The sequence below is a fragment of the Ptychodera flava genome, chromosome 18 (genome assembly GCF_041260155.1).
Source record: "Ptychodera flava strain L36383 chromosome 18, AS_Pfla_20210202, whole genome shotgun sequence".
Taxonomy (NCBI): Eukaryota; Metazoa; Hemichordata; class Enteropneusta; family Ptychoderidae; genus Ptychodera; species Ptychodera flava.
The window spans coordinates 352522-369546 of record NC_091945.1 but is presented as its reverse complement, the minus strand read 5'-3'; the positions used below and the strand labels follow the sequence as shown (position 1 = coordinate 369546).

Sequence of the window (17025 nt, the reverse complement as noted above, 5' to 3'; positions counted from 1 at the left end):
CTCTGTCACACAAAGTTACAGTCAAAATACGTCACTGGTAGGCATCAAAACAGTTTATTGGTATTAAAAAGAAGCTAATTGATGATAGGTTTCATGCATCAATGAATCAAACGGAATCAAATAGATCAAAACACATATGAAACAAACAATCAAACAATCAAACAATCAAAAACAAAATTAAATGGACTAATTTATTTCAAGTATTACCTTTTAAGAAACAAAGTATGAATTTTTAGTCTTTTCAGGAATAGTTTCAATTTGTTTGATTTGTTTACTCTTCAATTTTTTGGTCATGGATTCAATAGATTGACTCTATAGGTTGAGTTTTAGAGTACATGGAGATTGAATATAGTGTTAACATTTGAATTTTGATTGCACAATATCGGTCGGTATCTTTCTTAATCAAAGTGAGGCTTTAATGGTAACTGTGTGATATGGCTGTGATGAAACAACAATATCGTCAACCAAGATTTTCATGAGTAAATTTCACCAGTATTTGAACAAAGCAGAATGTACTGGTAGAGAGCCCTAGGAACTTGTCAACCGAGGACCAGCATTAAAAGAAAAACAATTTTGATTGAAAAATGAGGAAATTGTCTTTAAATTTAGACTTGAAAATAGTTTTCAGAAGTCAACATTAAGTCATCCCTAGGAACCAAAGCTATGAAACCAGGGTGTTAAGAGAATATTTTTTTTACATAAAATGGGAAAAATTGGCCAAAATATTTACATATGCCATTTTTATTATCATTTGTACATTTGTACATTTGTAAAAAGGTCATCAAAAGAAATTTACAAGGAAAATTTAAGTCTTATCGGACAAGTGATTCCTGAAGAGAATAAAATGATGGCTACCAGGTGGACATTTTGTCATGAATTTTTCATGTCCAGCGTCATTTGGAGAAGGACAATATATTTCAAGTGTAAATAAATATGCACCGTATGTTTGTTTCACAGTCCATTAAGGCCAGCAGGCAGGTTTGTGAGGGATGATTTTTTCAATAACCCATAAAAAATCAATCTGTGAGCTAAAATGTTGCTTTATTCTGATAGTGTTTGAAGGACAGTGACGGTATGCACAGCATCAGTAACCCCTTGACTAGTTTGTGCACAGCATCAGTAACCCCTTGACTAGTTTATGCACAGCATCAGTTAACCCCTTGACTAGTTTATGCACAGCATCAGTGACCCCTTGACTAGTTTATGCACAGCATCAGTAACCCCTTGACTAGTTTATGCACAGCATCAGTAACCCCTTGACTAGTTTATGCACAGCATCAGTAACCCCTTGACTAGTTTATGCACAGCATCAGTAACCCCTTGACTAGTTTATGCACAGCATCAGTAACCCCTTGACTAGTTTATGCACAGCATCAGTAACCCCTTGACTAGTTTATGCACAGCATCAGTAACCCCTTGACTAGTTTATGCACAGCATCAGTAACCCCTTTATGCACAGCATCAGTGACCCCTTGACTAGTTTATGCACAGCATCAGTAACCCCTTGACTAGTTTATGCACAGCATCAGTAACCCTTTGACTAGTTTATGCACAGCATCAGTAACCCCTTGACTAGTTTATGCACAGCATCAGTGACCCCTTGACTAGTTTATGCACAGCATCAGTAACCCCTTGACTAGTTTATGCACAGCATCAGTAACCCTTGACAGTTTATGCACAGCATCAGTAACCCCTTGACTAGTTTATGCACAGCATCAGTAACCCCTTGACTAGTTTATGCACAGCATCAGTAACCCCTTGACTAGTTTATGCACAGCATCAGTAACCCCTTGACTAGTTTATGCACAGCATCAGTAACCCCTTGACTAGTTTATGCACAGCATCAGTAACCCCTTGACTAGTTTATGCACAGCATCGGTAACCCCTTGACCAATGAAAGACAGTGATGTTATGCTCACCACTGATAATCCCTTGACCAGTTCAATGCTAGCTGTGCCAAACAATTACATACAGTTTACTACTATAGGATTTGGCTTGAATTGTCACTTAGCACTCATAGCATTGAGTAATCATGGTGATGCTGCAAATTTCTGTCATTTAAGGTTATCAAGGCTCAGTTTAAATTGAAATTGGAGATAATGAGCTGATTTGGTACACACTGTCATGCATTTATGTGTACAGAAAATTCTGAATTTGACTGTCTTTCAATAGCAATTAAAACATTTGAATTTCCTTTGAGTTTCACATTCACAGTCCTTCCATCACCATGTGCTGGTTGGTGAGAAGATCTCAAATTGCTCCTTTTGATGGGCACCAATAGCAACTTATTGGGAACTTTGTGGATATATTGAACTCTCAAGCAGACAACCAGAGGGTTGATTTCTTAGACAGCCATTAATACAGAGTTTGTGAAATGCAAAAACGTTTTTTTCATCTTACAGTACATTGCTTGAAGTGCACAAACAAGTTTTAGCCCAGAGAGATGAGTTTTATCAAGAACTAGAACAATTGAAGAGATCAGCGACACCAAGGTCTGTGAAAAATAAATACTTGTACACCCATATTGCGTACATTTCTGAACATGATATACATTTAATAATTAAAACGGCATTGGAAATTCTTAAAAGTTGAAAATTCAGGTGGGTCATAAAAAGTTGGCATGTACCGGTATACCAATACAATATGTTAAACCAGGAATTCAAATGGACCACTGTACAAACAAACCAATTAATATGTGCAAATGCAAATAGAAATATTTCCATATGCATTTGTACACATGGGTTTGTTTGTACTGCCATCATGTGATCTTTTAGGCATACTGACTCTGTAGAAAAACAACTCATCGTTTTATTCCAGAGTAGAATCATTGCGCTGTAGTTTGTGTTATGATTGGTTACCAATGATAATGTTATAGAGTTGATAGCAACAAACCAGCTATAATTGACGTGCATGCCAAAGATTTCCAGATTTAATGTTATTCATTCACAAATATGTTTAACAGTGTATTATTTGCAAATGATATCCAAACCTTGGCAACAGTCTGGTGTGCAATTATAGAAAATTAAAATGAGGTTTATCTGGCGAGTTGCCTGCTAAGATTGATATCAAAAAATCTGAAATGTGACATATTGTATCTTATTCTGTACTGCCCATGTTAGGGCCCAGTAAGCTGTCACACCTTGACGATTTAGCCAGCATATGCCGACGTGTCAAAATTCTCAAAAATGCTGGCTTATGCTGACATATGATGTATTTTTCACTTTTGGGCGTATACATAGTGTGTTCATAACATACTCAGGTTAAAAATACGTTTTGGGTACGCTACACAATTACCTTGATGCATTTTGACTTATGAGTAACTTACAAGTAACGTGTTTGAACGTATGTCAACAAAACGCATAACCTACCAACAAATTATGGCCAGCGCGTGGGGGACGTATGATCCATACACTGGCATATGTCAAAAAGTTTTGTGCATGCACAAAAGTTTTCGAAGATCTCGCTGTACTACAACGTATACCAGCATGCTCTTAATTCATACAAAACTTACTCATAATGTATTCAACGTATGCCCAGTGTATTTGCCAAATTTTTCACTGCTGGCATAAGCTGGCTAAATTGTCAAGGTGTGACAGGGCCTTTGTATCTTATTCTGTAGACCATTCTGGGATAAATGTGCTGCCCATGTTGAAGGTGGAGAAGAAAGATGGAAAAAGTTGTCAGAGAACAAAAATAGTGACCAACTTGTTGATGTTTTACTAGCTGAGATAGTAGGCGGTGATCTGAGTGGAGCAGATTTAATTGAAGGACGTGTAAGTTGTGCTTGCTCTGTTAAGAATTCTCTATTTCTGGATAATCAAGTATTGTGTACAGCTCTTTTGTAATTTCAGTTTTTAATGTCAATGATGTGTGTCATTAATTTGATAAAACTACAAATTTATGTGACAAACAAACAAACTAAGTATTTATCAAAGTTGATCCCCGTGCAAGTTTTGAACCAAGAATTCAGTGTCAAGTACAACAATTGAGTGTCAAGTTCATTTTGATCAGTCATGTCAACCAGCATCACAAGGTTTTCAACCTGAAAGTGCACCATAGAGTTTGAGTAAACTATCATTTGTGTAGACTTAATTATCAATCCTTGCACAATGACACACCGACTGTTGCAATCAGCACTTTGGTTTCATTATCGGTAGTCTTTGCTCACTATCATCTGTTTAGTTCACTCCATTATTACACACTTTTAATCTATTAAGACCACTGACTTTCGTTGAGTTTGTTTGTCATAGATATATATTAATAGTAGCGCCAGCAGCTTACTGACTACGCATTTGCAGATTTATAATATCTATGCGAGTAACCAGAAGTGTACCCGGCTTTCATGGGCGCCACCATGTTTTTTTGAGTGCTCGTAAATAAACAAATATAAAAATTGTAAAGTGTTATTTTATAACACGCCATTAATAAAATATATCCCTTTTACATAGCCAATAAGTATTATTATCCGCCATGGCACTGATAAAATATATCGTTACTATCACGCCTAAAAAGTAGAAAAAGAGGGAAAACTGTCATGCCGCATATAAACGAGGACATACGCAAAGAATCATGAATGCTGGGATTGTATTTTAGAAAAGCGCCCTCTGTGTCAATAACTAGATGCAAAAATTGCGAGTTCTTAGACTGAACGCTGTAGTTTTCAGCTTGCAAGTGGACATAGGGCTGTACAGTTTCCATTGCAACGATAATTGTGGCACAATACGTCCCTTGTTAAACACAATAGGTAGCTATCATAGTAAAAATTGCCAATTATTATGTCTAACATTTTTACATATTAAACAGCAGATTCTGCAGGGTATCATGTACGTACATGAACTGTTTTCATCAGAGGGTAAACTGGGCATAGTTGTTGTACAAACGTATATAGCAAGTAACAATTAATTCTATTTTACTTACTATTACTAATTATGAATCAATATAAATAAAATTTCTAATCTAATATCCCCTGGCGCGACACCAAGGGCTGAGCCCTATATAATATTAAAACTGCATTGCTTATGATAATGATGCATTCCATACATAATTGTGAATTCAATACATGATGGTGAGCGCATTCCATACATACCGGTAATGGTGCATGTCATACATGATGGTCCATGCCATTTGTCATATTTCTTTTCTTTTTTGTTTCGTCTTGAAGACATTGATCTCCGACCATTGACAAACACTGTACTTTTCACAAATCATAACCACAGATGCAAGCAAACAAACAAACAAACAAGTTTGTTTTCTTTTGAATGGTTATTAGGGTCGTGGTGAAGATGTGCCCAAGTATCTAAGGTATGAAGGAAAGGTGAAACCTAGAAAAATTGGCAAGAGGGACCTTGGATTATTGATAAAAGATGTGTGGCGAGAGAAGACAGTCTATGATAATGAGGTACATGTATTCCTGTATTGATCATTTCTTCACTGTATTCCTATATAGATCATTTCATCACTGTATTCCTATATAGATCATTTCATCACTGTATTCCTATATAGATCATTTCATCACTGTATTCCTATATAGATCATTTCATCACTGTATTCCTATATAGATCATTTCATCACTGTATTCCTATATAGATCATTTCATCACTGTATTCCTATATAGATCATTTCATCACTGTATTCCTATATAGATCATTTCATCACTGTATTCCTATATAGATCATTTCATCACTGTATTCCTATATAGATCATTTCATCACTGTATTCCTATATAGATCATTTCATGACTGTGTTCCTATAGAGATCATTTCATCACTGTATTCCCATATAGATCATTTCATCACTGTATTCCTATATAGATCATTTCATCACTGTATTCCTATATAGATCATTTCATCACTGTATTCCTATATAGATCATTTCATCACTGTATTCCTATAGAGATCATTTCATCACTGTATTCCTATATAGATCATTTCATCACTGTATTCCTATATAGATCATTTCATCACTGTATTCCTATAGAGATCATTTCATCACTGTATTCCTATATAGATCATTTCATCACTGTATTCCTATATAGATCATTTCATCACTGTATTCCTATATAGATCATTTCATGACTGTGTTCCTAAATAGATCATTTCATGACTGTGTTCCTATAGAGATCATTTCATCACTGTATTCCTATATAGATCATTTCATCACTGTATTCCTATAGAGATCATTTCATGACTGTATTCCTATAGAGATCATTTCATGACTGTATTCCTATATAGATCATTTCATCACTGTATTCCTATATAGATCATTTCATCACTGTATTCCTATATAGATCATTTCATCACTGTATTCCTATAGAGATCATTTCATGACCTACATAGATCATTTCATCACTGTATTCCTATAGAGATCATTTCATCACTGTATTCCTATATAGATCATTTCATCACTGTATTCCTATAGAGATCATTTCATCACTGTATTCCTATAGAGATCATTTCATGACTGTGTTCCTATATAGATAATTTCATCACTGTATTCCTATATAGATCATTTCATCACTGTATTCCTATAGAGATCATTTCATGACTGTGTTTCTATATAGATAATTTCATCACTGTATTCCTATATAGATCATTTCATCACTGTATTCCTATAGAGATCATTTCATGACCTACATAGACCATTTCATGACTGTGTTCCTATAGAGATCATTTCATCACTGTATTCCTATATAGATCATTTCATCACTGTATTCCTATAGAGATCATTTCATGACTGTATTCCTATAGAGATCATTTCATGACTGTATTCCTATATAGATCATTTCATCACTGTATTCCTACCTATATAGATCATTTCATCACTGTATTCCTATAGAGATCATTTCATGACTGTGTTCCTATAGAGATCATTTCATGACTGTATTCCTATAGAGATCATTTCATCACTGTATTCCTATATAGATCATTTCATCACTGTATTCCTATATAGATCATTTCATCACTGTATTCCTATATAGATCATTTCATGACTGTGTTCCTATAGAGATCATTTCATGACTGTATTTCTATAGAGATCATTTCATGACTGTATTTCTATAGAGATCATTTCATCACTGTATTCCTATATAGATCATTTCATCACTGTATTCCTATAGAGATCATTTCATGACTGTGTTCCTATAAAGATCATTTCATCACTGTATTCCTATATAGATCATTTCATCACTGTATTCCTATATAGATCATTTAATTACTGTATTCCTATAGAGATCATTTCATCACTGTATTCCTATATAGATCATTTCATCACTGTGTTCCTATAGAGATCATTTCATGACTGTGTTCCTATAGAAATCATTTCATCACTGTATTCCTATATAGATCATTTCATCACTGTATTCCTATATAGATCATTTAATTACTGTATTCCTATAGAGATCATTTCATCACTGTATTCCTATATAGATCATTTCATCACTGTGTTCCTATAGAGATCATTTCATGACTGTGTTCCTATAGAAATCATTTCATCACTGTATTCCTATATAGATCATTTCATCACTGTATTCCTATATAGATCATTTCATGACTGTGTTCCTATAGAGATCATTTCATCACTGTATTCCTATAGAGATCATTTCATGACTGTATTCCTATATAGATCATTTCATCACTGTATTCCTATAGAGATCATTTCATGACTGTATTCCTATATAGATCATTTCAGTACTGTATTCCTATATAGATCATTTCATCACTGTATTCCTATAGAGATCATTTCATGACCTACATAGATCATTTCATCACTGTATTCCTATAGAGATCATTTCATCACTGTATTCCTATATAGATCATTTCATCACTGTATTCATATATAGATCATTTCATCACTGTATTCCTATAGAGATCATTTCATGACTGTGTTCCTATATAGATAATTTCATCACTGTATTCCTATATAGATCATTTCATCACTGTATTCCTATAGAGATCATTTCATGACTGTGTTTCTATATAGATAATTTCATCACTGTATTCCTATATAGATCATTTCATCACTGTATTCCTATAGAGATCATTTCATGACCTACATAGACCATTTCATGACTGTGTTCCTATAGAGATCATTTCATCACTGTATTCCTATATAGATCATTTCATCACTGTATTCCTATAGAGATCATTTCATCACTGTATTCCTATATAGATCATTTCATCACTGTATTCCTATATAGATCATTTCATCACTGTATTCCTATATAGATCATTTCATCACTGTATTCCTATATAGATCATTTCATCTCTGTATTCCTATATAGATCATTTCATCACTGTATTCCTATATCGATCATTTCATCACTGTATTCCTACATAGATCATTTCATCACTGATACACGTAAAAAATCTATGTCGATAAAAGCATGCATGTAAAGGAGGGAATTTCAAAAATTATGAAAATGGCTATTTCTGAATAATTACATGCAACACAATTTATTTATTTTCTTTCTTTCTTTGTTCTTTATTTATTGATACTGATACTGGTGAGCTCCCTCAGTCAAAATGTACTGATTTCCAGGGAGGACCAGAGAAATGATTTATAATACTTACAAATAGTGTGCAAACTCTGTTGGTAATGTTTGTGTGTGTTTCTTTATATTCATAGAAAAATGAAGGAAAAAGGAGTAGACTAGAAGACTTCATGTATGATTACTTGTTACGTCGCTTTGGACTGGAGGATACAGCTATAGAATGGGGATATAACCTCTTGGAAGCCTCGGAGAGATTCCAGGAAGATGTCAGAATTTCTCTCTTTCATGATATTCTCATTGGAAAGGTAATGGGATTCCCATCTTATGAAAAGTTTCCAAAACTTTTCCTGAATTTTTGTGCTTTCCTGCTGTTATGGTTTGGGAAATTTGACCCTTTGTAGATTGATGTAGGGAAAGATGAGTTAGAGTAGTGCATTGCTGTCAAATTTGAATCATTGAAGACTTCACAGAGTGATCACTTCATTGTCCATGGCTCTAGTTGTTCTTGCTACTGGGTTAATAAATGATGAAAGATTTGCTACCTATCAATTACTATGCTGAACTTTTCACTTAAATATGCTTTTGAGACTGTTTATCAGACAGCTTCACTTTGCAGTGATAAAATGGCCATTTTGTACGCCTGTAAATGACATTGTGCATATCACAATAGCTTTCATTGAAATGGAAATTTGCAGGGTATCTGAATCTACAGGTATTATCTTTTTACAGGTTGATGAAGAAGTGTACCACAGTCAACTGCAAACTCTTGCTAAACTGATCCAGGCTTTAACAAAAACTGATGCTGAGGCTAGTAACCAGGTAGGCAGTCAAAGATTCATTGATTCACTGTATAAATTATGATAAACATAATATTCTCACTAGGAACCCTGTGTGGTCATTATCATTATTAATATTTTTATCTAGGATTTTATTCATCTGTTTACAGGGATCATTAAGCAAAGAAAACTTTGAACAAGCAGTCAAGGAGTTCTTTCCACTGAAATCAGAAGAGAGTATTGAGGCTCTGATGAATGCAGTGGTTGAAGAGTTAAAACTTGAAGAAGGAAACAATACTATTGCGTATAACGAACTCTTCACAGAAGTAAGTCCTTTAGATTTCACAAAAGTTTTCATAATAACCAGAAAGACCAGAATTCTTCATTAAATATCTATCCTCTCCAAAAACAAATATCAAGTAAATATTGTGTGGATGAACCATAGTCCCAATAATCACATTTCTATATTTTGTGTTAGTTGCATCAAGTAGCAATGCTGTTTTACATCACATTGGAGTGAACTTCAATGTGCCTCATTATTTCCAGTCACCATGGTAACTTTCAGCCCGATTTCTTGAAAAATATCAGTGAATATTGCTATTATTTTGGTTCTAGACTGACTCATGTGAGTTAGCTTAAACTTTTAGTGATTGAGATTGTGTATTTCAGTGAAGAAGAAAATTTACGCCCACAGCGATGGAATTTCTTGAAATAATTTTCTTTTTATCAAGTATTCCAGCTTACCTTGAACACACAGAATGGAAGTAATGCTGTGTTTCAGATATTTTTATGCCAAGTTTTACTGTGTTTATCCAAGTGTCTTGATATATAGAGTAATTTCATGATTATGTCTTGGTGCCATTATTTACTAGGACGATGAGGGTAGAAATGGTCCATTTATCAATAAAATACGTGAACAAGAAAAAGAAGAAAGGTTACAGTATATTGAAGATATTAAAAATGAACTTGGTGAAAAAGAGTATGTACTGAATTTCTGATTCTTAATATTACTAGAAGCTGCTTAAAAGTTTAATGTTTTATTCAGGAAGATTATAAAAGCCATTCATTGTCTTGCCCCTAGCATCTACTTCTATGAATAGAATAAGTTTCTGCTTTAACTTTTGAAATTTGATATTATCAAATTACAATATTGCTGCAAGACATTATTAGATGAAATTATTTATCAAGTAAAAGGTATACTGGGAAGCTGTGGTATTGTATGATAATTAAATTGTTAGCGTTGTCTTATTTGACTCTATGGGCATATACCAGTATGTTGATGTTGACTCTATGGGCATATACCAGTATGTTGATGTTGACTCTATGGGCATATACCAGTATGTTGATGTTGACTCTATGGGCATATACCAGTATGTTGATGTTGACTCTATGGGCATATACCAGTATGTTGATGTTGACTCTATGGGCATATACCAGTATGTTGATGTTGACTCTATGGGCATATACCTGTATGTTGATGTTGACTCTATGGGCATATAACTGTATGTTGATGTTGACTCTATGGGCATATACCAGTATGTGATATTGACTCTATGGGCATATACCAGTATGTTGATGTTGACTCTATGGGCATATACCAGTATGTTGATGTTGACTCTATGGGCATATACCAGTATGTTGATATTGACTCTATTTAGATATTATTCCCTAATATTTTTCTTGTTCAGGGAAGGAAAATACGAGTGACGTAATGACCGTATCACCATGAGTCGAAGACGAGTGGTGACACGGTCATTACGTCACGAGTATTTTCCGAGCTGAATGAAGAAAAATATTAGGGAATAATATACTTATCATATGCACAAGCCAAGAATTCGTTATTTTTTGCAAAATAAAATAAGTTTTCCATGAGGATTCCGCGTTTAAACTTTTGAACTACTTTAGGAATAAATATCAGTACGCCGTGCACAAGTTGTCAATCATTTCCAGTCGTCCGTCGTGTGCGTTTGCGCTCACGTTCGTTCGTGTGTGGAGCAAATGACAGCTCTCGGTCTACATGTAGGCTACCTTCCGCAAAGTTATACTCTATTTCAAAGATAGCATAGTCCTAGAAATTTATCACAGACGAAGATACGCTGTTTTTCGGGAACAAATATCGACTGAATCTCGACGGTGCGAACACTGTAAACGTCGCGCCTGACCCTAGCCTGTTTGCAATGCGTACGGAACCCACGGTATACGCGACCAGCTTCGAGTTCGTTGTTTCCGCAAATTATTCACGTAATTCCTTCTGAATATACAGGCGGTACACTCTTGTGTTTACATTGTTCGGATTAGTAATGTCGTAGTCTGTGAAAATATCGATTTCATTACATGACTTTTGATCGTGGGAGAAACATCGGCCACCATGTTGTTTGTTTACATATTTACGAGCACACCGAAGATCGACAAAAAAAAAGGTCCGACGCACCAAAATTGATGACATAGACGCGGGTTGTCGTGACGTAGAACGACCAGAGAATAAATCCCGTATTTTTTGTTCGGAGACGACAAACTTGGCTTGTGCATGTGATAAGGCCATATACCAGTATGTTGATGTTGACTCTATGGGCATATACCAGTATGTTGATGTTGACTCTATGGGCATATACCAGTATGTTGATGTTGACTCTATGGGCATATACCAGTATGTTGATGTTGACTCTATGGGCATATACCAGTATGTTGATGTTGACTCTATGGGCATATACCAGTATGTTGATGTTGACTCTATGGGCATATACCAGTATGTTGATGTTACAACATTTTTTCTTCAACCAGGGAAGTGAAACAGCAAGAACTCCGTATTGCGATCAGTATTATAGATCCAATGATTGAAAAGAACCAACTTTTATACTACCTGTCAAGAGCATTCAACGTTGACAAAGATAAGCTGGACCAAGCAGAACCAACAGAAACTGAAGTAGTTCTGGAAAGATTGAGAACTGGTGCTGTAAACAGATCTGGTGAAGGAGATATGGTTGGTGTTAATTGATATGGGAGAGCTCCCAGTACAGTATGATGGTTTGGCAATACCATGTCATCAATGCTTTAGGACCTTTTTGTTTCCTGACTAGATGGATGGCATTTTTGCAGCATCATTGCTGAGTGAAAGTCCAACAGACACTCACAATTATTTGTCTTGTTAGGCAAACCTTGTCCCAATGAGATTGCTACGTACTGCAATCAATTTGTCATACATGACTTGAATTATGACAATGTATACATATGTAAATAAATCAGGAAAGAAGCATTGCTTTTTCCTCTTTCGTTTTGTGTTAAATTGTCATTATTGATCATATAAATATTTTACCAAGTAATAATTACATAATAATATTGTGAGTGTGTCAGTGCTTCTTCCCATCTCTATTGTATTCTTAGTCAATTTCTCTGTGGATATATCTTCTGTACAGTTCCCCAAAGACTCCACTCCATATGCAAATATTTCAGATGTTCACACCACAACAGCGCAGTCATCTACCGTATATCAATCTAAAATTAACAATCAGAACTATTTCAGAGATGTCATAGAGTCTTCACTTTGATTTGCTGTTGCCCCATCATTTCAAAAGTCCTATCTAGTAGTTGGACCTAATGCAGAGAATTCTGCTAAGAGAAGAGTTTAAACATTGTTCTCTTACAGCGAAAACGGAGTCAGCGTGGACTCTCTGTTGTGTCGCGCGACAAAATAAACGCAGCCACTGACGTTTTTTGCAGACAAAACACAGAGACAATGTAGCAAATGTCATGAAATCTTTTCTATTGAAAAGGCGTGCTAGCGTTACCAGGACTTACTTTTTTGAACGTGTTGATTTCCCCATGGATGTGTAAGACAAATATATCCATGTCTTGAACAAAATAATTGAAAAAAAATCTAAATTTCAATATTATCGATGATTTTATCCACCTCACAAACTGAACCAAGGGTTTTCCGTCTTTAGCTTACGCTAAAAGAGGATAGAGTCAATGAAAAAACACACTACGGACCCGACCAAAGTACGGATAGACCCTAGGGGTAGAGGTGTCGATCAAACAGTCGACGCTGTGCTCGCTGTCGTCGGAATGTCGTCTAGACGTTTGTAATAGACGTACGGTGATGAAGGTGGCATCGAATAATATAGATAAGGTGTATAATACTGGCATTTCGATGGCAGCAATCTATATTGAGCCACTTGATGCGATGTTTGTTCGGTTGATGCTTTCCCCGTTTCGCTGAAGCTACCACCTCGATTGAAGTTTACGTAGATGCAGACGCAGGAAACGTGATACCGCGCCGTTCAAGCTCTTTCTGTACTTAATTTACCGTATTTTGGTTTTATTCTCAACTCGCCATGAAGAACATTTTGTAACAATAAGAATACAAATTGAATCTTTTGTTCGATTTGTGGGATTTATTGAATAGGCGGTGTGCTTTTGATGACATTTAGTTTGGTGTTCTGTCTGAAAAAACGTCTGTGGCTGCGTTTATTTTGTTGCCCGACACAACAGAGAGTCCACGCTGACTCCGTTTTCTCTTATGTTGGAAGTGCAGGATTTAGTCTTTCTTGGTATGAGTTCATTCATTGCGGTAGGCTTATGCAACCAAAATAAATACATTTTTCCTTGGAAATATCACTTCTTACTTTTTGCATTTTGACTTTGTTTCTTATGCATTTTAATTTTTTTTAGAGAAATTTTATTCAGCTTTTTCCAACCAGCCATGAATTCCATAAGTGTTGTTGTGAGTTGTGACTTGTATTTTTGCAGTCATGGAGACAAGCTGTGATTGTACTAGTGCAGTCATGGCGACAAGCTGTGATTGTATTAGTGCAGTCATGGCAACAAGCTGTGATTGTATTAGTGCAGTCATGGCGACAAGTTGTGACTTGTATTAGTGCAGTCATGGCAACAAGCTGTGATTATATTAGTGCAGTCATGGCGACAAGCTGTGATTGTATTAGTGCAGTCATGGCGACAAGTTGTGACTTGTATTAGTGCAGTCATGGTGACAAGCTGTGATTGTATTTTTGCAGTCATGGAGACAAGCTGTGATTGTACTAGTGCAGTCATGGCGACAAGCTGTGATTGTATTAGTGCAGTCATGGCAACAAGCTGTGATTGTATTAGTGCAGTCATGGCGACAAGTTGTGACTTGTATTAGTGCAGTCATGGCAACAAGCTGTGATTATATTAATCCATGCATTGAAGGTTGTAGTGTGCAGCAACAGTTCCTACCGGTATTGTAGAGTACAAGACTCTACTGTGATGATTGATTGCCATAGGAAATCACTTACGTCATAGTATTGAAAAATTATCTGTAGACACTAGTACAAAGACAAAATCGAGGTGTGAAAATGAATTTAAAAAGCTTAAGCATTAGTGCCACAACTTCAGGAAGTGAATGGGACATCAGCTTTATGTTTGTTTTATACATTTTGCAATTTCTGTATAAGTCCAACTCTGCCATAAAAAACAATGGAGTTGAGTTCACAATATTGAGATGTATTGTATCTAGCCAGTATACTATAAACTACTTAACAAATAAAATAATCAATTATCAAATGTTGCAGTTAATAATCCTTTTGAATAGCACACTTCATCAGCATCTGTGCTCTTGTTATCATTGGTTTCTTTCTGGTGATGTGTATAAAATCAGCATGCATTGTCATGAGATTGAGTATGTTTTGTAAAAACATTGGCTTAATGTGTTTGTTTCTTCACCTCAAAAATCCAAGGAACAGTATTTTTTGTCTGCTTTGAATGAAAACAATTTTACAAAGTAATAGTATTGACTGACTCAAATTCTGTCATATTAACTACTCTTCTCATTACATAGAAATTGTCATCCATTTTTAAAGGACAAATCATTTGAAAAATATACACAGCTTTGGAATGGAACATGTTGGAAAAGTCCCTCTAAATGAAAATGTCAGAGTTTTAAATTTATGTTTGATAAATTTTGTAATTTTTAACAAAGGTTACCTTTATAGACTCTTGGAAAATAAATGAAAAAGCAAATAATTCAAAGATAAAAACCCTACGTTAACGTAAACATTATTGTCTCGTCTTTGAAAAAGAATACTAACCTGTTTTTCATTCCATTGAACCCTACAAGAAAATTCAAAGTTTAAACTTGCCTATATTGTCAGAAACCTTGATATAATATTATTATTCACGAGCTACCCAAGTAGCTTGACTTCATCAAGTCCCCAAGAGCTACCCACACAGTGTAGTTTTTTTATGATGATTCCTTTTTTTGTAACATAGAGAATGTATTTGAATAAAAAGATACTGTTACTTTAAAATAATGTTTTTTGTGTATGTCATGTCCTTGCCATCACAAAGCAATGTTCTTTCTAGTTTATAAGGCTTTGAAGTTTATGATAACAGCATGTACCGCTGATACAATCAACCATCATGTAATAAATATTTTTGACAATCCCCCAGATACTTTTCGTAATTAAGTACAGTGCTAAATTTAGTAACCTTGAAAATGACACTTCAAGATTGGCATTGAAAATGGCACCTCTAGATTGGCCTTAAAATGACACCCCCAGTTTGGCCTTGAAAATGACATCTACAGATTAGCCTTGAAAATTACACCTCCAGTTTGGTCTTGAAATTATATCTACACATTGGCCTTGAAAATGACAACTTCAGATTGGAATTGAAAATGACACCCTTAGATTGGCCTTGAAAATGATACCTCCAGTTTTGCCTTGAAATGGCACCTCAAGTTTGGCCTTGAAATGGCACCTCCAGATTGGCCTTGAAAATGATAACTTTAGGTTAACCTTGAAAAGGACATCTCGGGATTGGCTTTGAAAACAAAAGCTTCAAATTTGCCTGACAATGACAACTTCAGATTGGCCTCGAAAATGACACCTCCAGTTTGACCATGAAAAGTCACCTCCAGTTTGGCCTTGAATATAACACCTCTAGATTGGTCTCAGAAATGACAACTTCAGATTGAAATTGAAAATGATAGCTCCAGTTTGGCTTTAGAACTTCAGATTGGCCTTGAAAATGACAGATTGGCCTTGAAAATGACAACTTCAGATTGTACTTGAAAATGAAAACGTCAGATTGACCTTGAAAATGATAGATTGTCTTGGAAAATGGCAACTTCAGATATTTGCTGTTTGTGTGGAAGTGAAGCATTTGTAGTATTAAGATTTCACCATGTCATGTCATCACCAAAGCAAATATATTTTATCAAATACCAACGCCTCAAAAGTCTTAGCATAACATTAACATAAGCTAGCTGACTGCAAGATTCATGAAACTTAATAAGAAAAATTATCATAACTTTGTATTTGAAGTAATTTATGTTTTTATTTAAAACTCTCTGCTTTTGAACATCTGGATTTCATCAAGTGAAAAGATATTTACAAAGGAAGATACAGACAAAAAACAAAACAAAGTAATATTAATCTTCATCGTTTTGCAAATGTGAGCAAAATATGTTACAATGGGTGTGGAGTTTAGGAAATTCTTACCATGTAGTTTCAGTACAGATGGAAAGTGGCAGTTGAAGATTAGTGCACGGTACTTGTATGGTAGGACACTGTAGTAAAAATTTTTTTTCAATATTTACCAACCTAATTAACAAAACCTGATCATGAATATAAACTTTTATTGTTACTCAAATCCAGATCCTGTAAGATATAAGATATAATTGTTTATCTAATAGATAAACAATTATATCTCATTGAAGTCTCACATTTGATGTCTGTTTTTTTTGTTTATTTTTTACTTGTCATTTATATTTGTTCAGTCTGC

At 35.0% G+C, this 17025-nt stretch overlaps 1 protein-coding gene across 1 annotated transcript in view; it reads left to right on the top strand.

The window, feature by feature from the left end:
- Positions 1–12534, top strand: part of LOC139117941 (translin-associated factor X-interacting protein 1-like) — a 31958-nt gene extending 19424 nt beyond the window's left edge. The window contains exons 9-16 of the mRNA XM_070681183.1: positions 2403–2492; positions 3620–3773; positions 5270–5398; positions 8623–8793; positions 9218–9307; positions 9435–9590; positions 10137–10243; positions 12046–12534. Coding sequence (XP_070537284.1) covers positions 2403–2492; positions 3620–3773; positions 5270–5398; positions 8623–8793; positions 9218–9307; positions 9435–9590; positions 10137–10243; positions 12046–12259 — 1111 coding nt within the window. The 3' untranslated portion in view covers positions 12260–12534. The remainder of the gene's footprint in view (positions 1–2402; positions 2493–3619; positions 3774–5269; positions 5399–8622; positions 8794–9217; positions 9308–9434; positions 9591–10136; positions 10244–12045) is intronic.
- Positions 12535–17025: the final 4491 nt, after the last annotated feature.